The following is a 26,013-nucleotide window of genomic DNA, read 5'->3' as shown; positions in this document are numbered from 1 at the left end:
CATTCCATTATCCTCATTTTGCTTTTGTTGATGTTCATCTTATATCCTCCCTTTAAGGCACCATCCATTCCGTTCAACTGCTCTTCCAAGTCCTTTGCTGTCTCTGACAGAATTACAATGTCATCGGCGAACCTCAAAGTTTTTATTTCTTCTCCATGGATTTTAATACCTACTCAGAATTTTTCTTTTGTTTCCTTTACTGCTTGCTCAATATACAGATTGAATAACATCGGGGAGATGTTACAACCCTGTCTTACTCCCTTCCCAACCACTGCTTCCCTTTCATGTCCCTCGACTCTTATAACTGCCATCTGGTTTCTGTACAAATTGTAAATAGCCTTTCGCTCCCTGTATTTTACCCCTGCCACCTTCAGAATTTGAAAGAGAGTATTCCAGTCAACATTGTCAAAAGCTTTCTCTAAGTCTACAAATGCTAGAAACGTAGGTTTGCCTTTCCTTAATCTTTCTTCTAAGATAAGTCGTAAGGTCAGTATTGCCTCACGTGTTCCAGTATTTCTACGGAATCCAAACTGATCTTCCCCGAGGTCGGCTTCTACTAGTTTTTCCATTCGTCTTTAAAGAATTCGTGTTAGTATTATATAGCTGTGGCTTATTAAACTGATTGTTCGGTAATTCTCACATCTGTCAACACCTACTTTCTTTGGGATTGGAATTATTATATTCTTCTTGAAGTCTGAGGGTATTTCGCCTGTTTCATACATCTTGCTCACCAGATGGTAGAGTTTTGTCAGGACTGGCTCTCCCAAGGCCGTCAGTAGTTCCGATGGAATGTTGTCTACTCCGGGGTCCTTGTTTCGACTCAGGTCTTTCAGTGCTCTGTCAAACTCTTCACGCAGAGAATTAATCAGCGTTAAAACTGCGAAGAATATTCGGCTCTATTTCGACCAAAATGGGTCCCTCGACGAAAAAAACTGGCAATTAACATCGTGCTTTGGGCGCGGGAGATAATAGATAACTAAGCAATTCCCACCTGTAGCGGCTGAACGTATGAAGATACAGGCATTAAGGCACTAGACATAGGATAGTTCTCTCATACCGCACTTCTCTACAGACTGATGTCAGGACCCGTTTAACGTTTCAAAATCAGGATCCCAGTAACGCTACAGCAATGGCATTCCTTTCTCACTATCACGAGTGTATACAGATGGCTCCATAGCAGACACAGTAGATAATATCTGATAATATGCCAATCCAGCAACCGATTAGAAACCATCATAATAATTGTAACAACCTAATAGCTGCAGCAGTTTGCGACGATGTGTTCCGGTTGGATACGATCTATCGCAACATCGTGATGGAACGGATGAAAGGCCACTTTGAGATACCTGGAAATAAACTCTCGTTGAAAACCGAGCATCTCTATTTGCAGCTGTTAAATATGATAACCTACCTCTCATAGGACATCTAAAAATCAATGGCAGTCACTAAGCACTAATTCATCCCACGACTCCAACAGTATCGCGGTATAATAAGACAAAAACACCTCGGAGCTTCACGACAGCTATAGCACGAATGAAATTTCATCGTTTGAAATTCAACAAACACCTATATCGGCTCAACCTCAACACCTATGTGTTAGCGGAAAGGGAGAAGATAGAGGCCATATATTCCTACAATGTCTTTGCAGCACGAATTACATGAACATCCTTGGAAACAATCTTGGTGGTACTGGTCATCATTTCCCAAGCATCTTCCAATTCTTGTTGGCATCTAACGATACAGTATCGTGTAAAATACTGTAAGAGTTTGTCAACAGTGCCAACATTCAGTTGTAGCTACATGGGCTACTAATCTAAAGCTCTTGGTAATTAGAATGCCAGGGAAAGGCCAAACTACAATTTAACTGTCTTCTCACGTGCTACTCAATGGGATATGGAACGTTCAACCTATAAACGTATGTCGCTGTGCTCCCTCCTACATGCATGTGTCTGAATTCCAGGGTACCTATACGTATGGGTGTAGTACCCAAATCTGGTTCTTGTATAATTTTATCATATTCTCTCTAGATGGTACTTCTAGACGTGCACAGATATTCAGTTCTATATCCGCGACCTTTGAAACAGTTCTTACAGGACACCCAAAAGAATATTTTACTGTTACTATAGGTATATAGTCATTCATCTACATCTACATCTACTTGATTACTCTGCTATTCACAATTAAGTGCCTCGGAGAGGGTTCAATGAACCACCTTCAAGCTGTCTCCCTACCGTTCCACTCTCGAAAGGCGTGTGGCAAAAACGGGCATTTAAATTTTTCTATTCGAGCCCTGATTTCTCTTATTTTATCGTGATGATCATTTCTCCATAAGTAGGTTGGTGCCAACAGAATGTTTTCGCAATCGGAGGAGAAAACTGGTGATTGAAATTTCATGAGAAGATACCGTCGCAACGAAAAACGCCTTCGTTTTAATGATTGCCACTCCAATTCACTTATCATATCTGTGGTACTATCTCCCCTATTTCGCGATAAAAAACGAGCTTCCCCTCTTTGAACTTTTTCAATATCATCCGTCAGTCCCACCTGATACGGATCCCACACCGCACAGCAATACTTCAGAATAGGGCGGATCAATGCAGTGTAAGCAGTCTCTTTAGTAGATCTGCTGCACCTTCTACGTGTTCTGCCAATGAATCGCTGTCTTTGGTTTGCTCTACCCACATCATTATCTGTGTGATCATTCCAATTTAGGTTATTTGTAATTGTAATCCCTAAGTATTTAGTTGAATTTACAGCCTTCAGATATGTGTGACTTACCACGTAATCGAAATTTAGCGGATTTCTTTTAGTACTCATGTGAATAACTTCATACTTTTCTTTATTCAGAGTCAATTGCCACTTTTCGTACCTCACAGATATCTTAACTAAATCAATTTTCAGTTCGTTTTGGTCATCTGATGACTTTACAAGATTGTAAATGACAGCATCATCTGCAAATAATCCAAGAGGGCTACTCAGATTGTCTCCTATGTCATTAATATAGATCAGGAACAATAGAGGGTCTATAATACTTCCTTTGGGAACGCCGGATATTACTTCTGTTTTACTCGATGACTTTCCGTCTATTACTACGAACTGTGGCCTTTCTGGCAGGGCCGGCAGGAGTGGCCGAGTGGTTCTAGGCGCTACAGTCTGGAACCGCGCGAGCGCCACTGACGCAGGTTCGAATCCTGCCTCGGGCATGGATGTGTGTGATGTCCTTAGGTTAGTTAGGTTTAAGCAGTTCTAAGTTCTAGGGAACTGATGACCTCGGCAGTTAAGTCCCATAGTGCTAAGAGCCATTTTTTTTTCTTTCTGGCAGGAAATCACGAATCCAATCGCAGAACTGAGGCGATATTCCATAGGCACACAGTTTGGTTGGATGATGCTTGTGAGGAACGGTGTCGAAAGCCTTCTGAAAATCGAAAACTATGGAGTTTTGACATCTCCTGTCGATAGCACTCATTTCTTCATGAGTATAAAGAGCTAGTTGTGTTCCGCAAGAGCGATATTTCTGAATCCATGCTGACTAGTGTCAGTAAATCGTTTTCTTCGAGGTACTTCATAATGTTCGAATACAGTATATGTTCCAAAATCCTAATGCAAATCGACGTTAGCGGCATGGGCCTGTAATTCAGCGGATTACTCCTACTTCCCTTTTTGGGTATTGGTGTGACTTGAGCAACTTTCCAGTCTTTAGGTACGGAACTTTCTGTGAGCCAACGGCTGTATATAATTACTAAATATGGAGCTATTGCATCTGCGTACTCTGAAATAATACTGTAAATAACATGGACTGAATTGAAAATATCCCAAGTGTGTACCAACGGCGATTTATCAAAAAAATGGTTCAAATGGCTCTGAGCACTATGGGACTCAACTGCTGAGGTCATTAGTCCCCTAGAACTTAGACCTAGTTAAACCTAACTAACCTAAGGACATCACAAACTTCCATGCCCGAGGCAGGATTCGAACCTGCGACCGTAGCGGTCTTGCGGTTACAGACTGCAGCGCCTTTAACCGCACGGCCACTTCGGCCGGCGGCGATTTATCAATTCATATTACTTCTGCGTATCCAGTGTAAAATTTTCGGCTTGATTTCTCGCTTCAGTACACTATGTAGTTGAAAATTCGTCTTATGTCGGTATCTGTCATTTGTTAAGTCTATGTAAGTTCGTACCAGAGTACGAATTAAACTAATATATACTCTTTACTTGTCAAAAACAAACTCCAGTGCTGAGATGCCTGTGTGGCCACTTTCCGAAAGCCAATAATAATAATAAAAAAGAAAGATCGTTATAGATTACCCATAATCGCGAAAGCGCTCCACAAGTGCCGATCTGCTGTGCTGCCACAGTCAGATACGACGCTCATGCTCCGCTAAGCGGGTGCTAACAGACCTTTCTGTTTCCTCAGTGTTAGAATTTGACGTCAGTGGTTTTAGACACAGTTAGAGACGCAATCTACTGATGTTGCCGCTGCCGAACTAAATTAGTCCACGGCCTGAGGAAGGTCGCTGCAACAACGCCAAAAAGTTCAGTAGTTTATTATTATAGACTTTAGTATTTTCTGATATGACGCTGTTGTAACCCAGATTTTTATCATCTGAAGAAGGCTGGTTAGTAATTGAAATCGATAATTCGACTTGTAATTTGTGATCAACTAAAATAGCCGGCCGAAGTGGCCGCGCGGTTCTGGCGCTGCAGTCTGGAACCGCGAGACCGCTACGGTCGCAGGTTCGAATCCTGCTTCGGGCATGGATGTGTGTGATGTCCTTAGGTTAGTTAGGTTTAACTAGTTCTAAGTTCTAGGGGACTAATGACCTCAGCAGTTGAGTCCCACAGTGCTCAGAGCCATTTGAACCATTTTTTTCTACTAAAATAATATTTGTCTTGGATGGCTGTCGAGTCAACAGGAAGGCTTGAAATGTTAGCAGCTTACCGGAGAATGAGGATATGCACATGCAGACACTGACGATGGTGGTCATGGCCTCAGTGCCGTGTCCTAGCTCCGCCAAGTAGTCTGCGAAGACGAATGGGTACGAAATCGCTGACGACAGCATCACCACCTGCAATAAGATAATTGGTATCACATGTTGGCCTGGCCTCCGCACAAACAGATCGCTGCCAGCTGTTGTTAAGGCCTGAACATCGGAGTGCAGTTTATGCACGGTCATGAGTACTGCCTACATCTTACAACAAATGCGCTCTGTATTGTCAGTGCTCCACGGATACGCCGACAAATCAACCTGATCATAAAATACTTGCTGTTTATATGACGCCGACCTGTCAATCCCTACATGGGTTACGGAGTTCTCCTTCACTGAGAGAGGTAAGATACCTAGTTACTTTTGCTTCCATAGCTCTTTGTTGTCAGTGATAAATAGGTACCATGCTGTCACTGTTTTGTGTCCTTTACTTGGAGCACTAATCCTCGTCGTCAGACGGCAAAATGTTCAGTTTACTTGTACTGTTTCGTGTCCATGTTGTGTTTTTTAAAATGTTGGTGTGGTGGCCGCTTTAGACACTAAAGATAATTTAATAGTTGCCATCGTATTCACGTTGTCTTCAGCTAGCACGTTGTATATTTTCACACAGTACCTTCTTGTATAATCCGCTTTCATGCTGTTGGTGGCAACACACTTTTTCTTTTAATTACTAATAAAATATCCTGTCTACCTGAATTTTCACAACTAATCTGGCGAAACAATGTCCCTATTATTTTACAAACACTATTGTCATAAACAATCATTTTCATTTGTTGTATTTGGGGTAAGGTCCTCTAACAGCAAGTTAGTAAAAGTAGGTGGTAGGGTAAAACAGGTTCATATAAATAATGCTATATGACAGGACTTCAACTTCCACCACTGCTGTGCAATTTGTATGTCGGAGAATCATTACAGGAAGTGAAAAAATTTCGAAAGAGGTTTGGAAGTTCACGGGGAACAGGTATTAATGCAACGGACCGCAAACGACAGAGAACATGCGGAAAATAAGACCTACCGAAAGGTCTGGAAAACATACTTAAAACTGAATATAGGATAAACAGAGCAAAGACGATGATGAATACTAGAGTAGGAGGATGCCTGCATTCTCTCTAATCCCTCCAACTTTGTGGTTGGTTACTACGTATGCTACCTACATTACTACGTATGCTACTTACATTACACGCTCTACATGCTCCGTTACTGTCTCTCTCTCTCTACACTCCTCTCCCTCACTCTCTCCAGCCACATATATAAATTGCTAACAAGCCTTGATTTAACGTGCCATAGATGCCTCTGATTTTAATAGTAATGGCAATAAAATAAATAAAAAGTTGTAATGCACTAGTAATAATTCGTTTATATCAGTGCTTAATACAGCGCCGTAGCATAATTTCCAAGAAATTACCGTTTAAAGAAATAAATCATTTGAAAAGCACCAGTTGGAAAACTTGATATGAGTATGTGTCATGCAGTTGAACTGAGAACTGTAAGAACAAGAAACTGCCTGATATTTTGATTTCAGAAATTCAATAGCAGCGTTATCTACCCCTTCAGCCTTGTTTGATCGCAAATATTCTAAACGTCTTTCAGCCTCTAACTCTAATACTCTGTCTACTATATCTTTCAAACCAATGTCCATTTCTTCTTCTTTCATAGTAGCAGACAGTTGCATTCCCTTATAGAATCCCTCGGTGTACTATTTCCACATAGTCGCCTTCTCCTCTACCTTTAAGAGTGGAGCTCCTTTCGCCCTCTTAATTCTTACGCTGTTACCTTTACATGCATGTAACTGATTATTGATTTTTCTACATGTTAAATCAGTCATTCCAATTTTATTTTTTTTACTTTTTTGCATGTTTCTCGCACCATTTCGCTTTACTCCCCTGCTTCTTCTATTGCCCTCAATCCTAAGTGAATAATATTGCTGTATTACTTCTTTTTCCGGAGTGTTTTAGCCTTTCATAGGTAAAATGTGGTATTTCTTCTATTATTCACGGTTTCTCCGCAGTTACCTTCTTTATACATAAATTTGTCTGTCCAAAGCTTATGACCGCCTTCTACAGTATCGTCTATTCTGCTTGAACGGAACGACCTGTTGTGGTATTCATTATCGCAGTATTTACAGCCCCAGAGAACTTAGACTCCGATAAGAATGATCTTACCGATGAACTTTTATCATTAACTTACTTTTTGCCCCAACCTGCTATTCATTACGAATCATGCACAATTACCATTATTTTCTATTGCAGCTGATATTACCCGGTATTTATCAAACGAGGAATCCTTATCTTCTATCTGTTTCAGTTCATTGACTCACACTATATTCAGATCCAGTGTTTTCACTTCCCCTCTCAGATTTTGTAGCTTCGTCACCACATTCAAATTTCTGACAATCTCGTGATATGTTACTCTTTCGTTTCTTCTTCAGTCGCTTTCTCATCGTCACCTCCTCCTTGGCAGTCCAGTTACGAAGATCCGAAGGAGCCGGGGAGGGGGAGGGGAGGAGGGGGAAATAATCCAGAATTTTTCCCAATACATACGACATTTTCCATGGTTTTCAGTACGGTGTGTTGTATCTTCATGCCATAAATCATCGATGATTCTTCCGCCTTTTAGGTGCAGTTGCCCACCATCAAGAGCAAGAGGGGGCTCTGAATGTCCATCTGCCATTCTGTCCTCTTTGAAAAGGGCGTTGTCGGAATTAGGGTGACTTCCTATATAGAAATCCTTCGGCCGCCACTGGGGACTACAATTATTTAAAACCGAAACAGCGACTAGAGTCAAACACGGGACTCCGGACGCCTGGTCAGACACGCTACCTCTTCATCACAGTACAAGTGTAAACACGTTAAGTACACCTACGCTTATCAGTACATTGTTTAACAGAGCGATCTTAAACAATGGTCTTCACAACTTGGCTATGCTAGCGTTTAAAAGGAGAGGATGTTGTTTCATTCGATCTTTTCCGCCTACATTCTAAACTCAATGTTCATTTTATTTTCTTTTTGATGGAAGGACTTACTCTTTCTGTCTTCACTAACTCTCATTCGTTTGGTTTGCCATTTTTTTTAAATTATCTTCTTGTTGTTAACATGTGGCAAGTTACTGTCAACCTGTGACACGGTAGGTTTACGTGGCTGGAAAATTTTCTGTAGCCAGAAAACTTATCCAAATGGGTTAGAAACCGATGTCAAACGTAACTTCTAATTCCTCACCGCTTTCGAGATCCTAAATGCTGATTAATTCTCCGAGACCTATGCGAAAAATATCGAGATCTATATAATAGGTGTGGTTATAAGTCTTGCCTATGATCTACTTATGACACATTACGCTTTTTCTTTTACTGCTTCAACGGACTGACATGTTGTCTCTTTTAACACAGATTTGACCTAGGGGTATAGATAAAAGTGAGGCGAATGAGGTGGGTGGTGCAACACTGGGACGCTATACATCGCTAGAAACTTCTTAACACAGAATGCGGTACGAGTCGGTGCGTTGTCCTGATGCAGAACCCATGACTTGTTTTTCCACAATTTGGGTTTTTCTTTTTTCTTATTTGGTCACAGTGTTGAGCATGAACCTCAAAGAAATGTTAATTAATAGTTTGACCTTCAGGAACCCACAATTACATGAACATCGAAAAAAAATCCACCTCGCTGTTAATTGGGATTTGCTCATTCGAGCTTTTTTCACTCTCGGGTAAGGTGAGCCCTTATAGTCCATGGACTGGAGTTTAGTTTCCGTATCATAAGTGAAAAGCAAAGATTCTTGACATATTATAAATCTTTCAAAGAAATTAGTATACTTTTCAATGGTATTCAAAGAGTCACTACAAATATTTTCGCGAGCTTCTTTTTATTCGATCGTGAGAAGTTTTGGCTTTAGTTTCGTACACACTTTTCTCATGTTAAATTGGTTATGTAAAATTTTTCTTACGCATTCTTTGTTAATTCCCACAATTTCAGCAATCGATCGAATACTCAAGTGACTTTTCAGATGTTTTAGGTATTTTCATCCGTTTTTGAAGTTGAAGGGGGGGCCCCCGAGGGTGAGTCATCTTCTACGTCTTTTCATCCGCCTTGGAAACGACTGAACCACTTAATAGCTCCCGTACCTGATAAACAGTCTTCGTCGTACACTCCTGTCATTAAAAGATAGGCTTCAGTAGTAGTTTTTCTAAGTTTCAAGTGAAACTTCATGTCAGTTCGTTGCTCTATTATTACATTTATCATTTTTCTAGCAAAACAAAATAACAGCCCCCACACAAACGAAGGCCATGGTCACACTGATTTGTCTACCGACACCAGAGGAGCCGCATTCGACCGAGAAGGGTTCACGCGGTACAGTTAATCGTCGTTCATCTTTGGCGCATGCGTACTTACTCTGTGACAGCATCAGTCCCCTTGCTTTATAGCCATGTTTCTTATGTAAAAGTACAAATGCGTTCATAAAAATTTGAGGGAGATTCACGCATAACAAAATGCTATCGCGTTGCAGCCGGTCTTGGTGTTGATGTTTGCTTTACTGTTAGCAATACTTTTTGAGATAACTTGGAGGTGTGGATACTCACGCTGTTGAAGGCGACGGAGGCGGCGACGACCCACCCCCAGCCCCCGTCCGGCGCCACCCCCTGCGGCTGCCCTGCCGGCGCGCTGCCATCCTCATGGTGGGCCTCCTTCCCTCCCTCGTTACGCAACTGATTCCTCTGCGGCTCCCCCTCAAGTCGTTCGAGCTTCTCTGCCTCCGTCAGACGATCCTCGCGATTCTCACGCTGCTGCTGTTCCTCATCAGCTACCAGTGCCATTCCGTAGGCACTTGTCGTAAACTCTCTGAAAAAAAAAAAAAAAAGAAAAAGAAACTGTGTTAAGGTGAAGAACGTCACTCAGAGTATCAGTTACTCAGTCAAGAGGTAGAGGGATTTTCTCCTTTTTTATGTCAGTACAATGTGGGTTTTGATATGCAAATGATCTTACATGACACGAGGGGCATTCAATAAGTAACGCAACAATTTTTTTCTCTCTACCAATTTCAGCTGAAAGCAATGCGGAATTTGTTGTGGAACATCGTGTAATATTCCCGTAGCAGCCCCTTCAGATTCGAGAAGTCCCGATAGGCAGCGGCGCTATACATAGTCTTCAAAGTGACGTCTACGACGAAGGTGCGTTTCATTGTCGTTGACTTTCTTTCGGCGGAAAACTAGAGCATTGCAGATATTCGTAGGCGCTTGCAGGATGTCTACGGAGATCTGTCAGTGAACGAAAGCATGGTGTTTCGTTGGGTGTCTGTTACCTTCGCAACAAGGTCTGTTCGATCTCCCGAGTGCTGGCCGGCCGAACACAGCAGTAACTCCTGCAATGTTGAAACGTGCGGACACTCTCATTCGAGTGGTCGAACGATCACAAACACCTTGCTGCTCAGCTGTATGTCTCTCTTGCTAGTGCTGAAAACACTCATCCACTAGTTGGGATGCTCAGTGGTGTCTGCCCGCTCGGTTCCTCGTCGCCTAACGTAAGACCACAAAGATGTGCGAAGAACCCTATGTGTGGAGTTGTTCGCACGTTATGAAGCTGATCATGACAATTTTTTTCGGACATCGTCACAGGCGATGAAATGTGGTTTTATCAAAAAAATGCTCAAATGTGTGGGAAATCTTATGGGACTTAACTGATAAGGTCATCAGTCCCTAAGCTTTCACACTACTTAACCTAAATTATTCTAAGGACAAACACACACACCCATGCCCGGGGGAGGACCCGAACCTCCGCCGGGACCAGCCGGTGGTTTTATCACTTTGAACCGGAAACAAAACAGCAATCCATAGAGAGGCGCCACCCCATCTCTCCTCCGAACGAAAAGTTCAAAGCCTCACCCTCAGCTGGTAAAGTCATGACGACAGTCTTCTGGGACTCTGAAGGGATTATTCTGTTTGACGTCCCCCTCATGGGGCAACGATCAACTCTGAGGTGCACAGTGCTACGCTCAGGAAACTGAAGAAACGATTTCAGCTTGTTCGTCGCCACAAAAATGCAAATGAACTTTTCCTTCTCCATGACAACGCAAACGCAATGCCTCACACAAGTCTGCGCACCGGAGACGAGCGCACAAACCTTCATCGGACTGTTCTCCCTCATCTACCTTACAGCCCGGATCTCGCATCTTACGTCTTCCATCTCTACGTCCGAATGAAGGATGCACTCCACGGGAAGCAGTACGTGGATGATGGAGGGGTTATCGATACCGCCTCCTATGTCGACCAGTAGAAGGGTAGCACGTGGGCATACAAGTCATTACAGTAGGGTGGCTTAAGAACGTCAAACTGAACGGAGATCTGTTGAAAAATAGGGTCTTGTAGTCAAAAGAGTGGGGAATAATATGGTGTACTGGAATCCTAAATAAAACCAACCTCCTTTCACAAAACAATGTGTTGCATTACCTATTGAACACCTCTCGTAATTGCAGAGGTTACTATTTCCCTATAACAAAATGTTTCCATTAATTGCGTACGGGTTTGCTTGTGGTACCTGGTTAGTTTTAGCTGAGATGAGGAGTAGCCTTCGGTAGCAAGTTTTTCCTTTGTGCGAAAAGCCACAGGGACAGGGGCTTAGAAGGAGGCTTGCGCCAGGCGCACCGTGAACGTGCGTGGTTCTCTGTATCAGGAAAGGCGCTGGTTTGCAGAGTATAGAGGCCCAGAATCTGGACCGCGGATAAGAACGGGCAGGAGTTGTGAGAGAGCACTCACGCACGCAATAAGCCGGTTTGTTATTTCACTGCGTCGCATGTAGTGCCGTGTTGGCGAGTGCAGAGAACAAGTCCAGAGATTCTGGGCACTTGTTTCGAGTGCAGATAATATTTTTTGTAGGCCGTAGGAGGGCAGTCACGAGCACGTTAGGCCCAATTAGGAATTTCACCGTATCGTGGATGGTGCTGGTCTGGCGATCAGTGGATGCTTTTGCAAAATTTGGGCAGCGGCAGGGATTGCAAATAAAACTTGTGAAGGACGTCGAGCGCTATCTTGCACATTAGGCCTTCATATGGAGCAGGAGCTTGGAGGTCGTCGACCTGACCTTTTGACAAAGGATATAGAGCACTCATCGACTGGACTATGTCTTAACTATTAACCAGAGCGGGAGCACTGGCGTCACCTTTTTCTAGGAACAGATGTGTGAGTTCTCCCACATTAGTCAGGATTTTCACCATGATGCCAGCTAGGGGTCTCACACCAAATTGTTGTAAATGTGTTTAAACTGAAAAGTTAAAAGATTAGCACAAGTAATGACAAACTTTTCGAAAGAGAAAGGAAATGTTTGCTACGCGGCCTCTCCTTGGCGGTGTTCCTAACATTCTGTCTGATTGGAAATGGCTCTGAGCACTATGGGACTTAACATCTCTGGTCATTAGTCCACTAGAACTTAGAACTACTTAAACCTAACTAACCTAAGGACATCACACAACACCCAGTCATCACGAGGCAGAGAAAATCCCTGACCCCGCCGGGAATCGAACCCGGGAACCCGGGCGTGGGAAGCGAGAACGCTACCGCACGACCACGAGCTGCGGACGGTCTGATTGGAAAAAAATGGCTCTGAGCTCTATGGGACTTAACATCTGAGGTCATCAGTCCCCTAGAACTTAGCACTACTTAAACGTAACTAACCTAAGGACATCAAACACATCCATGCCCGAGGCAGGATTCGAACCTGCGACCGCAGCGGTCGCGCGGGTCCACACTGAAGCGCCTAGAGCCGTTCGGTCACAGCGGCCGGCTGTCTGATTGGACGACCAGTAATTTTTAGCAGTCTTTCCGCAGAGAGCTTAGAGAAGTGTCGCTTTAAGAGTACTTTTGGTTGGGACGTGAAACAGAAGAGTTGTCAAGGCTACGACATGAAGCGGAATGGTAATCTTGGTCGTGACCGGGCCATAGGAGTACTCTTCGGCTGGACGGTGACTGAAATAAGAGATTCCACTACTCTGCTGCACTTGCAGCACTTGCAGCACTTGCAGCTTCGCCGCCTTCTGCAGTTGCTGAATGTTCGCTCCTTAATTTTGGTAAATTCTGGCAGCAAATCGAGGCGAAATATTAGTGATGAGACATGAGTACGTGCATTTTCAGTTGAAGCACAGAGTATCTCGGTTTAAAACACGCTCTAGCAGTTGATGGCTTAATCATGACACAGTTATTTGGATTCTAGTATGTATTTTCCTAGCCCCAACAGAACGACCTAATCATCATGTCTGATTCGAAATCGTATACTTAATTTACTCGAATTCTTCCTTTACCCGTGGAATTTCCCCCTCCGTTTCACTCAGTTGTTTAATTATATGGATTTCATATTCCGATTTCTACTCATCCACAGTGTGTGAGATAGTTAACTATTACGTTTGTTTATCATGTACTGTTCTTCTTGTGGAGTATTTTGTACAGATCAATGGTCTAATTTAGCAATGCTCCAATTCAGTATTTCTACATGAACCACATCCACGACTCAGTTGGCAGAGCGAACCCATTTTCAGTTCGTTTCCATTGTGCAGAGTTTATCAAAAACATCTGCGTCAGAGGGAAGCGATCTGCATGTCAACTGGGTTTATTCGATAACCGTTGAAATACGACAGGGGAACAAAAGCTACTGCAGGCCTGTCATCAATAATATTTGCAGAGACCAGAACGTGCAAAACCCACATTTGTATGATGGCTTTCTCCTCATAGCGCGTCACTGGATGAGGGAGGTGATACTCCGTGTACACATAGTAGAGTCATTGTTTGGATGAGCAGTCAGACTATCTCTACAGATGCTAGCCGCTACAAGGCTGCCACCTGCCTTACTGTTTTCTAGCTTTTGTTCCTATGGCACTTGCTGTGCGTAGTGTATCTAAAATGTGGTTCTCCAACTGTGAAGAGGCGAGTAGTTTATTTCGTATAAAACTCTGCCATGTAATTTATAAAATCATGTATCTGTATGAGGGGACGCCAAAGCAAAGTGAATTACCAAATCACGACGCCACAACAGAGATTTCCTCAAGCTTCTGCATCTGCGATAGACACCCCTCGGCCTTCTACCGAGTAGCTCAGGGTGAAATTTTCACAACGAAGGCGTCAGGACACACAGCTCGACAGAACACATAGTCTGCAGATTTTAACAGATGTCAGGAAATTAGCTGTCAGTCACGAATGGAATGCTTTTACAGAGGAACATTGTTGGCAGGAGTGTGATTTTGTTTGCGTGGGGAAGAAGAGGTTTACAGAAAACCTTGCCAGTCGGATGGAAGAAAACGCCCAAATCAAATATTTCAGAACGCTAGGAAGAGTCATGCTGTTATCTGAATGTGATTTTGCTGTTAGTCAACGTTTGAAATTTAGGGAGGGGCGCAGTGCACTCAATTTTGTACAGGTTGTAACAACAACGACACTGTACTATTGTAGATATAAGTAATTTTTTTTCTTCTAATTTTTCGATAAATTTGTGTAATTGATGTTCTGATTTCCTTTCTTTTTTGTTTCATGCCATTGTGTTAAGAAAACTAAATAAGTTTCAATGTGAATATTGATGTTTATGTCAAATGTCAAGTAATACTGTAATGGAATTGAAATGTAACAAATGTTGAAACTGTTGTAAGATGTTTAAAATTGTAACTGTGCGTCTGGTCCATACGTAGGCAATGTGTTAGGATATGTAGAATGCAAAACCTCGGGTGAATACCCTGTCTGTAAGGGAGCGGCAAAAGGTGGATTGCAGGCGAGCGCGGGAAAATGCGCACGGGCGCTGCACGGTACAACTGGCTCAGCAGTAGTAGTTGGAGTTTGGCATTGGTCTGAGCAACACCTTCTGGAGCGAGGAGGCTCTCCTGGAAGAAGTAGTTTCATTGAGCCTCGGGTATGCCGTTCCAACGCCCACACAGCATGGCAAAATTCCATAGGCACTAAATGGAAAAGTATTGCGACGCTAAGAAGAATTAAAGTGCCGATACGTCAAGAGCCATAGCTGTGATTGTATGTGTGCTCTGTGCTTCGCCATCTCGCCGCTTGCCAACCGCCGCATCGATATAAGCAGGTTAAAACTTTTAGTACTGTATTCGTATGGACCATGAAGTGAATTGTTTAATAATAACCTAAATTTTACCAGAACCTTCCCCTCATTTGATTATCCTCACAACTAACCTAGACAGGGTCCTTTCCAAATGTTGTGCAACCCGAGTGTCCCGAAATGAAAAATTGAATTTTGTGCTAATAATAATTACTTGCAGACCTAACTATGTTAGAATGATGTTTAAAGAACTGTTTTGTTAATGAACCAATAAACGAATAACGAAGGTCTAACGAAGTTGAGAGATAAGTTTAATATTGATATAGTAATGAAGTTTAATTATTTCGAGACAAATATAAAGGTCCAGAATGAGATTTTCACTCTGCAGCGGAGTGTGCGCTGATATGAAACTTCCTGGCAGATTAAAACTGTGTGCCCGACCGAGACTCGAACTCGGGACCTTTGCCTATCGCGGGCAAGTGCTCTAACCATCTGAGCTACCGAAGCAGTTTTAATCTGCCAGGAAGTTTCATATCAGCGCACACTCCGCTGCAGAGTGAAAATCTCATTCTGGAAACATCCTCCAGGCTGTGGCTAAGCCATGTCTCCGCTATATCCTTTGTTTCAGGAGTGCTAGTTCTGCAAGGTTCGCAGGAGTACTTCTGTAAAGTTTGGAAGGTAGGAGGCGAGATACTGGCAGAAGTAAAGCTGTGAGTACCGAGCGTGAGCCGTGCTTCTGTAGCTCAGATGGTTAGAGCACTTGTCCGCGAAAGCCAAAGGTCCCGAGTTCGAGTCTCGGTCGGGCACACAGTTTTAATCTGCCAGGAAGTTAGATATAAAGGTATTTAAATGAGAAGTAAATAAGATAAAAAGAGTAGTAACTTATATACTGGAAATCTTGAGCGCATAATAATTTCAGTAATCAATTTTTTTAATACAGTGATCATAACAGTTTCTGGGTCCCCCCCTCCCCTTTTTTTTTATTCATGTGAATTCTGAAGTGTTCTAAATTGATTTGACCAGCAAAAGTTAAAATCAATATAAAAGCCAAAATTTATCAGTGTTTTATCTTTATCAAAATTGACATTGTGTGTGTGACTCGAAAGTGCTGCTTCTAGGGTAACCTATGCCCGATTTTAATCAGATCAATAGACAGTACGAAGTTTGGTAGTATACATTATAGTGTAGTGTTATGTATTTATGGTTTTTCCATATCAGTACAGAACGTGAAACTATCACTCCAATAGATTTTCTGGTTCTAAAATTCTACTATATTATGCAGTGTTACTACTTGTTGCGTTGCACGAATATCTGCCAACTTGTACGGGGAAGAAACTCAGTTCATGCCTAATTAGGCTGGCGACCGTATTATTATTAAATTGGTAGCATCTTCAGTGTTACTTTTGGTACATACTGACGTGTAATTGCATTTTGAACTTACTTGACGGATCATTGTTATTATAGAGTGGGTGTAAGTCTGATTTGCCACCATTCAGGTACACGCGGTCAATATCTATACGAAAATCCTGTCTCGTAAGGTGAACCCCACTCACTTACCATAGTACAGGTTTTAATGAGTATTGTGTGGCCCCCATGCGCACGTTATAAGGTCTTCTTGCTAGAGTCCTATTGCTCATCGTCCCAGGCAAGGGAGCGGATTTCTGTAGCTTACTGAGGTACGTGAGTACAAGCAGAGATACTGAGCACAGCTGTACTGCCACAGACTAGATTTTCTTTGATTACCATGAGACTTTTATACGTTGATTTACATTGAATTTGATTATTAGTGCTGAATGTGAATTTGTTCCAAAAGCTGATTTCTTAATTGGTAACGATAATGCGGCAGGAAGTGACTTTGTGTTGGACGCAGTCTAGCTGCTCTGAACGCACTCCCACCCATAATTTCTTACGGAGAGAGTGGTCGTGACGGTCTGGCGCTCCTCTTAATATCCAGAACCTGCTACCTACGTTGAGAGTTGAATAATTATGTCTGCACGATACAATAAATACAGTTTCTCTCCAGTGGTTGAGGCAATAGTCTTCTTAATAAAATTCCTTGTCGCAAAGAGTTATATTTATAGGGCATTAGGCGTAAACATTGTGAGGCCTGGTGAGGTCAGACTATCTCAGTTCTAAGTTACTCACGGAGAAGGAACAGTAATACGTCTCTGAGGTAGAGGATTAAAAACCTATCCTTCTGCTGACTGAACCTGGACTAAATGCTCTTCCAGAAAAATAATTTGCTTTGTTCTACTATGATGTGTGTTTATATGTGGGAGGGGGGGGGGAGGGTGGTGTGATGAGTTAACCATTTCGCTACGGGGTGTAAATAATAACAGTTTAGTGTACCACAGTGATGTAAGTGAAATCGAGTCAAAGCAATTGATACTGGACACTCGTGGTATATCGAGCAGGGAAAGAACCTAAAATTGGTCAACGAACAACCATCAGACAGGGAGCTTCCACGACACGTGAGATTTTCGCTACAACCGATCTTGAATAATAAAAGCTACTTCTTTATATAGTTACAGAATGTAAAATAGACTTAGTGTAAATTTTATCTCTATGAATACTGATGGCATTAAATTAACAGTTAAATCGTTTTATCCGTCTGGCCTTCTTAAAGCCTTTTTATTCATCTATAGATCTCTTTTGCGAGATTACTGGACATGTCTTGGGATTGCAATTTAAGAACAACAAAAATAAAATGATTCACGTGTACATACATTTACAGACTTACAGGTTTAGTATGAGAACGATGGAACAGGTGATCGAACATGGCTTTATAGTGGGAACCATTCTGGCATTTTCCTGAAATAATTTAGGGGAACCACAGAAAACCCAAATCTGGATGGCTGAATGAAAACTGGAGTCTTCATGCTCCCGAATATAAGACCACTCTCTTTAAAGCATTGCTCCCTGAGTTTACCCCCAGTGTACAATACTGTTCTACAAGTAAGTTATTTAAGACTAATGTTACACTGCTCATTCATTTTCCCTCCCAGTCACTGCAAACACTGCACGCACATCAACTGATGTCAAGACCATTTTGAGCACTGAAACTTCCCATTTGCTAGTATGTAAAAGATGAGTTAGTATCCCTCTATAAATAGCGAGATGATGGGCTCAGAAAAAGGATATGATGTTAGCATTATAATTTCCATAGATTTGGGAGTAAGTTTTTCCAGAAAACGCAGAAAATCAGGAAAAAATGTTGCATGAAAGTTTATGTGGAATGTGAAAGTGTTATGTAAAATTTTAGATGTTTACTATCGTTATTATTATTTATGTTACGGTTTGTTTACCAAACCCCTACTCTGCATTATCAAAGTAATCCTTCAGTCTGCAAAATGTATGGCTTAACAGGTATTTTTAACTGCTTTTAAAAATAAGTTTCTTTTAACAGTTTCTTCAAACTCCTGTCGTAATTTGTTGTATGATTTTAATCCTTGGTAGAAAATGCTGTTTTAAGTATTATGTTTATTCTTTTTTTGTAAATGTAATTTCAGTTTGGATGTTGTTCCATTGTCATCAGCAGAACTGTTTTTCTGTAACTATCTGTAACTATCAAAGCTACATTTGATGCGTACAACTGATTGGTAAATCTATTCACACAGACGAGGCAAAATCCCCAGTGTTTTGAACAGATGTTTACAGTGAGCTTGACAACTATTTTCGGTTATTATTCTCATGCCCTTATCTACAGTTTGAAAACTGTCTTCGTATTTTATGCATTTGTTCCCCAGAAAAGAATGTACCAGCTTAGAGATGAGTGTACATACTTACAGTATGTAACTAAAAGAGAGAGCTACACACTGCTGACAGTACTCTAAGGGCATAATACGCTGATGACATTCTGCCTGGAAGTATCTTTGTGTGTACCTTGCCGGCCGGTGTAGCCGTGCGGTTCTAGGCGCTTCAGTCTGGAACCGCGTGACCGCTACGGTCGCAGGTTCGAATCCTGCCTCGGGCATGGATGTGTGTGATGTCCTTAGGGTAGTTAGGTTTACGTAGTTCTAAATTCTAGGGGACTGATGACCACAGATGTTAAGTCCCATAGTGCTCAGAGCAATTTGAACAATTTTTTTTGTGTGTATCTTCAACAAATGGCTCAAATGGCTCTGAGCACTATGGGACTCAACTTCTGAGGTTATCAGTCCCCTAGAACTTAGAACTGCTTAAACCTAATTAACCTAAGTACATCACACACATCCATGCCCGAGGCAGGATTCGAACCTGCGACCGTAGCGGTCCCGCTGTTCCAGACTGTAGCGCCTAGAACCGCACGGCCACTCCGGCTGGCTATCTTCAACAGAAAATAGTTATTCATTCTTATAAATTTTGCTTTTTCATGCAGTCCACAGAGGTGCCATTTACTTTAATTTAATAGTCCCATTTCGCTCTCCAAGCCGAAATTCATGGCATTTATTTTCGCTGTGTTCAATGTCACCTTATTACTTTTTGGCCAGTTGTAAGCTTCCGAGAGGGTTTCATTTGTTTTTTGTGCAATGAGTTCCCTTGTTTTCTCAGTGACTATAACACTGCTATTATCAGCAGACAGAAGTATTCCCCGTGGCTAACATGGCTGGGAAAGTCATTGATGTACGCATATAAGGAACATTACTGATCCTAAAGTGCTACCTTGAGGAAATCCTACATTAATGTATTTTTCCAAGATTAGTGTTTTACTGAGGTTTAGACTTACTTGAGGTGTGTGTCACTCCTACTCTTTGTATCCTATCTGAGAGGTACGATCGGAAGCTGCTGTTAGCTAGGCCTCTTATATCTAATGCTCCTAGCTTATTAATTAGGATCTTATGGTCAACAATTTCAAAAGCATTAGAAGGTTCAAAAGATGCGTCTGCGACTCACTCATCTTTGTCTAGAGCACGAAGTACCATTTTTTTCAATTCTGCTATAGCTGATTCTGTACATCTGCTACTTCGGAAGCCTACCTGTGATTCACTGAAAAAGTTTTATTTATGCCAAGAGGTCATCGGTCTGTCTTCGGTAATTGAGACAACTATTTTTGAGAATGGTGACAGCAGGGAAATGGGTCGGTAATTTTCTGTATCTTCTGGATTACTTTGCTTTTATCAGAGATATAACTCCTGCTTGTTTTAAATATTCTGGAAACTTCTCTGATCTGAAGGAATCGTTTATTATGTCCGTTATGGAGCTTGTTTACTCTCTATGCATTGTTTCAGGACGCACACATTGATACTTCATCGAAGCCTGCTGATTTTTTATTTTTTATTTTGTACAGTTTCACTGACTTGATGATCTGTGGTAGCAACGTTATTATACGTAGTGAAAATACTTTACAGATGCTATATTTGTTTTTGGAGTTTGTGCTGTTACTTCACTGCAACACTTGATAAATGGTCATTAAAAAGTTTGTGGGTGGTGGGGAATTGTTTATTACCTTATCCTCATCCCTTATTAGTTTGTTTTTATGCCTTTGTTTGTCTCTCTCTGTTTTATTTTTTGTGACACAACAGACTGCTTTGTTTTTATGTTTGCACTGCGTATTCTTGTGTCATTAAATGACTTTTGTTCAGGAATCAACACCTTCCCAAAAAAATTTCTGTGCCTAAGGTAGACATTTAAGAATTCTGGCTCATTGTGACTCTTTTTCATGAAACTGAGGTCTTAAGGGTTTGGGAGGACTCCTTAATACATGTTGTTACCATTTCAGTATCTGTGGCCACATGATCAATTACTTACGCAGTCATTGTAGTAACACTCTTTGCACTGTTTACCAACAGTGCCGCGGCAAAACTCTGAAGGAGACTGCTGCTAGTTTCATTTTTATGTTTATGTTCATGACTCTGTACAAAATTATGTTGACTTTTGTACTTGAGACTTTATATAGTACTTCTGTTAATATACTAAAAAAATTTGGCTATAAAACACCGTTTTTCAGCATAATCTCCGTTCAATGAGACGGCCTTACGCCACCTTACTGGGATGGCCTGTATGCTCGAATGGTGTCACTCTACTGGTCGACGCCGTAACCTACGTCTGTCTGCGTCAATACCCTCCCATCATTCAAGTACTGCTCCCCATCGAGTGAATCCTTCATTGGCCAAACAGATGAAAGTCGGAAGGTGCGAGATCCGGTCTGCAGGGTGGATGAGGAGGACCAGACCAGTGAAGTTCTGCGACTTCCTCTTCGCAGTCTTGTGTGAAGCCATGCGTTGTCGTCAAGAATGAGAAGTTGGTGTGCATATTTGTAGCGACGAACACACTGAAGTCGTTGCATCAGTTTCCTGGGGGTAGAACAATACACTTCCGAGTTGATCGTTGCACCAGGGTGAGAACATCTTCAGAGTCCCAGAAGACCACAGCCACGGTTTTATCTGCTGAGGTTGCGGCTTTGAATTTTTTCTTCGTAGTATAGGCGGTGTCGCGCCACTCCATTGACTGCCGTTATGTTTCCGGTTCGAAGTGATGAAACGATGTTCCATCGCCTGTGACGATGTTCGACGAAAACTGTTACGATCAACCTCGTAACGTGCAAGCAACTCCACACATAGGTTTCTTCATTGCTCTTTATGGTCTTCTGTTTGACGACGCGGAACCCAGTCAGCGCACACCTTGAGTACCAGCACTACCAACAGAGACGTACAGTTGAGCAGGTATGTGTTTGACTGTGATCCATCGATCACCTCGATTGGGAATGTCGGTACGCAGGAGTCACAGCTGTATGCTGCCGGCTGGGAGATCGGACAGGTTTGCGAGACCTTCTTGCCATGATGACAGACATCTCGCCCAACGACTCACCGTGCTTTTGTTTACTGCTAGGACTCCGAAGGCATTCTGCAAGCGCCTATGAATAACTGCGATGTTCTGTTTATAGCGCCGTCACCTATCGGAACTTCATGGTTCAAATGGTTCAAATGGCTCTGAGCACTATGGGACTCAACATCTTAGGTCATAAGTCCCCTAGAACTTAGAACTACTTAAACCTAACTAACCTAAGGACATCACACACACCCATGCCGGAGGGAGGATTCGAACCTGCGACCGTAGCAGTCCCGCGGTTCCGGACTGCAGCGCCAGAACCGCACGGCCACCGCGGCCGGCGGAACTTCATGAAACTACTGTATAGTGGCTGAAGCAGGAATATTCCACGAAAGTGTATTGCATTGCTCTTTGAACACCCCATGTAGTTCGCTATACTGCACCAACATCGCTTATATTTTTCTCACAGAAAATTTTCCCATACCATCGCACGTAATGTGAAACGATTAATTGAGTTTAATTATTTCCTCAAAAAGCTTTTCATATTCTCTTTAATAATTTACCTTTATGTTAGCTTTATAGTCTAAAAGGTTGTGAAACTATGTTCAGCATGTACCATTTGAAAATGTCGGTGTAGCGCCATCTTGGTGAACGACCCTGGTATAATGATCCAGTCACAGTGAGCGCTAGATAATTAGATAATTGGCTGAATAGCAGTCATTTTCTTTGTGGTAGTGCCTTGTCTGTTAGAGCAAACCAGGGCGGCAGGGTTCGCTCCAGTGCAAGTTTGTACCACTCTCCACTGTCACTGCATGTCCTGGAATGGACAGCTGACGGAAAAGAGAGTAGCGGAGAAGCGCGCACCTGCTGTGCTAAAATTTTGATCTGATCCGTAATGCGAAAGCAGACGTTCTCTGATAAGATCAGCCGTCTTAAAACTGCACCCCCGAGCTATTTGAATTCTGATCCCTGTAATATGTTTTGAAATTTCAAGGATTTGAAATGACTCGGAAAGCGGATCCATGGGAATTTATTGAGCATTTAAGAGGTGTCAGGTAGATTAAGCGTATTAGTGAGAAAAATCGAAATGATAACTGCCTGCAGTTATGAAGTAAAGAACATGGTCACCAAGACATATAGCGTATGTTACTAACAAACACAGGCACACAGGAACACCACGACTTTTGCATGAGAAAATTTGGTAATGGTGTTCGGCTGGGCTCGATTATCACCAGTTATAGTTCTTGATGTCAATGATCTACCATCTCGTTCGTTGCATCGAAACGAACATGTGAAAGTTATTAATTACAACGAATGAACTATCGTTAATCTGGGACAAAGTATAGCTTATCCGGTATTGTAACGTCAAAAATTACCTAACACCAATTAATGTGATATACGGGCAAAAAATAATCAACAGGTTTTAAATTATAGTGCTTGGGTGTGCACAGCTATGGAAACTAAAGCAGACCAGAAAAACAGTTACGTTCCATATTTAGTTACGTCACTGTGTCATCCACTTCATGACTAAAGTAAACGCATATAGAGCAAAACACAGTAGAACATAGTGCACTTTCAGTACGTCAATTTGTTCTCGTCCTTTGAGGCTAAACTCGGGGCATAATTTCCTTGTAGTGTTATCCAGGATCCCGTACCCTTCTACCGCTCAACACCTCACCGACACTTCAACATAGAATTTTCATTCAGTTGTAAAAATCTGGTTACCGCCCCAGTTACAGCACTGAAGGAGTCTGAATACAGAGAAACCATCCATAAAAAAAGAAAGAAAGAAATAGACAGAACGGTCTATCTGATCCAAACTAAGCCTCGAATTGGAAGATCCTCTTGGTTGTAGCGATCACTCTTCGAAGGTAGGATGGATATGTGATAGACAAATCGGTTTACATCCGGACTAATCTGTTCACATGGACGGTTAAAGACAAGGCATACGTCAGTTCACAGCAGTACTCAGTGGAGCACAAATATCGCCATTAGACAGTTCTAAACTACTGCTGCCATTTTATCGTGATATGTGAATCGAAGATGACTTCCTGCGTGCTACGGTTCTTTTAAAGTCGTTTGAATAGCCCCATTCCCTGGAGACTTACCTGCGATTTAAGTGTCTGTCCCTGACAGATTTCGGACAGAAGTGAGCTTTGTCAGCTGCAGCCGTCCTTCGTCTGCGCAGCAAACAGTGCTCCCCGGTGCGCTTGCGGAGTCACTGGGACTTCGGAACGCCTCCTCATACGTCGCTGTTCCCCAGATCCGTTTGGCTTTATGTAATTGCCTCTGGCGCCGGCACCTCACACGAGATAGCGAAAGAAGTTCCTATTATTCTGGTGGTCGCATCAGCGGACTGTGTCACTAAATTACCACTGAAACAGTCCTCTTCTTTATCATGATATGTAGACAGTCTCCTTCCCAGTAGTCAAAAAGCACTTGTGACATCGTTATAAGCACTTTCTAGGACGCGATGATAAAACGAGAAGGACACACCGGCTTTAAGGACATTAGGAGTACACCAGTACTTGTTAGTTCGATTACCTGCGAAAACCAGTTTCTTCAGGGCTCTAAGTCAGAGCCGTGCCTACAAGTTCGTGGAGTGCTCAAGAAAACTTATTATTTTGCTTTCAGAATATAATTTTTGGTTTTAGCCCCCAATTTTAGCCCCCCACAGCTGTTACACAGCGTGCGAAAGATGTAATTATTTATCCATATCTTAGCGTACTGGTAGCAGCCTTGTATGTTTGGTGACTCCGCGCGACGCATTACAACACAGCCTTGGGCAATGACTCATACCATGGTCTTTTAAATTTGACAAACCAGTCGGAGCCGGTATCGCCACAGAAATTTTTGAAGGGGTTTTGACTGTAGTAAACTCTATTTCTAACGCTGAAAGTCACAATATGTAGCGGTATATGTCACATGTGCTTATTTTTTTATAATGGGTATATTTTAATTGATTTTTGATGATATGGAAATAATGATATTCCCATGTCAAATTACCTGCTTATAGGTATCAGAAGCGACCAGTGTTCTCTCCATATATTTCTTTTACGACTGATATCGTTATAGAAAATTTTTTGAATGAAAATATTTTTTTCTCTAAGGATTCGCCACTGGATAACTTTTTGCTATGGAACAATTATAGGCTTTTACAAGCTGTCGTAACGAAATTGTAGCATACTCATAACCAGCGGAAAAGATAAACTGCTGATCTTCTAGGCCAAGGTTAACTTTGATTATATGCCAAGAATTCAATCCAAATTCCAATTATGAAAGCTCATTACCGTAAAATAATTACAAATTTGTCATAGAGTCGGCCATGTTCTACGTGTTGTCAGAATAACATAATAAAAATACACTTAAATTTCAGATAAATTTCGAATATTTAAGTAGGCGAAATAACCAGGGCATTTAACTATAAATAATCTCTTTTCTTCAAATACCTGCTATTGTCAACCGAATATTGTTTATACCTCTACTTGATTATACTATACTCCACAATTAAGTGCCTGGCAGAAGGTTCGCCGCACCATCTTCAAGATATTTCTCCACCGTTCCACTCTCAAAGGAGCAGGAGAAAAACGAATTCTTAAACCTTTCCGTGCGAGCTCTGTTTCCTGTTATTTCATCACGACGATTATTCCTCAATGTGTAGGTGGGTGCCAACAGAATATTTTCGCAGTTGGAGGAGAGGTGACTGAAATTTCACGAGGTCCTGCCGCAACGGAAAACGCCTTTGTTTTAATGATTGCGTCCCGAATTCACATATCATGTCCCTAGCCCTCTCATCCCTGTTCTGTGATAATACAAAACGAGTTGCCCTCCCTTCAACTTTTTTAATGTCCTCCGCTATATATGTGGATCCCACACGGGGGACAAGCGTGGTGTGAGCAGTTTGTGTTTTGCAATAAACCACAGTCTATGGTTTGCTTTCCCCACGAAATTACTATGTGATTGTTCGACGTAATTGTAATCCTCACGAATTTAGCTGTATTTACAACCTTTAGATTTGAATGAGTTATCGTGTAACCGAAATTTAGCGGATTTCTTTTAGTACTCATATGGCTGACTTAACGCTTTTCATTATTTAGAGGCAATTGCCACTTTTGGTGCCACATACTTATCTTGTCTAAATCATTTTGTGTCGGTTTTGATCTTATGATGTCTTTATAAAAGACAGCATAATGTGCAAACAACTTAAGACGGCTTCTCAGATTGTCTCCTAAATCGTTTACGTAGGTAAGGAACAGCAGA

General features: G+C 42.0%; 1 protein-coding gene across 1 annotated transcript in view; it reads right to left on the bottom strand.

Moving 5' to 3' along the window:
• Positions 1 to 23,989, bottom strand: part of LOC126252892 (monocarboxylate transporter 14-like) — a 92,171-nt gene extending 68,182 nt beyond the window's left edge. The window contains exons 1-2 of the mRNA XM_049953862.1: positions 23,862 to 23,989; positions 4,942 to 5,068 (exon numbers count right to left, since the gene is read on the bottom strand). Coding sequence (XP_049809819.1) covers positions 4,942 to 5,062 — 121 coding nt within the window. The 5' untranslated portion in view covers positions 5,063 to 5,068; positions 23,862 to 23,989. The remainder of the gene's footprint in view (positions 1 to 4,941; positions 5,069 to 23,861) is intronic.
• Positions 23,990 to 26,013: the final 2,024 nt, after the last annotated feature.

This window comes from Schistocerca nitens, chromosome 4 (assembly GCF_023898315.1).
Source record: "Schistocerca nitens isolate TAMUIC-IGC-003100 chromosome 4, iqSchNite1.1, whole genome shotgun sequence".
Classification (NCBI taxonomy): Eukaryota; Metazoa; Arthropoda; class Insecta; order Orthoptera; family Acrididae; genus Schistocerca; species Schistocerca nitens.
The sequence above is the reverse complement of the archived record's forward strand: the minus strand, read 5'-3'. Positions and strand labels throughout refer to the sequence as shown.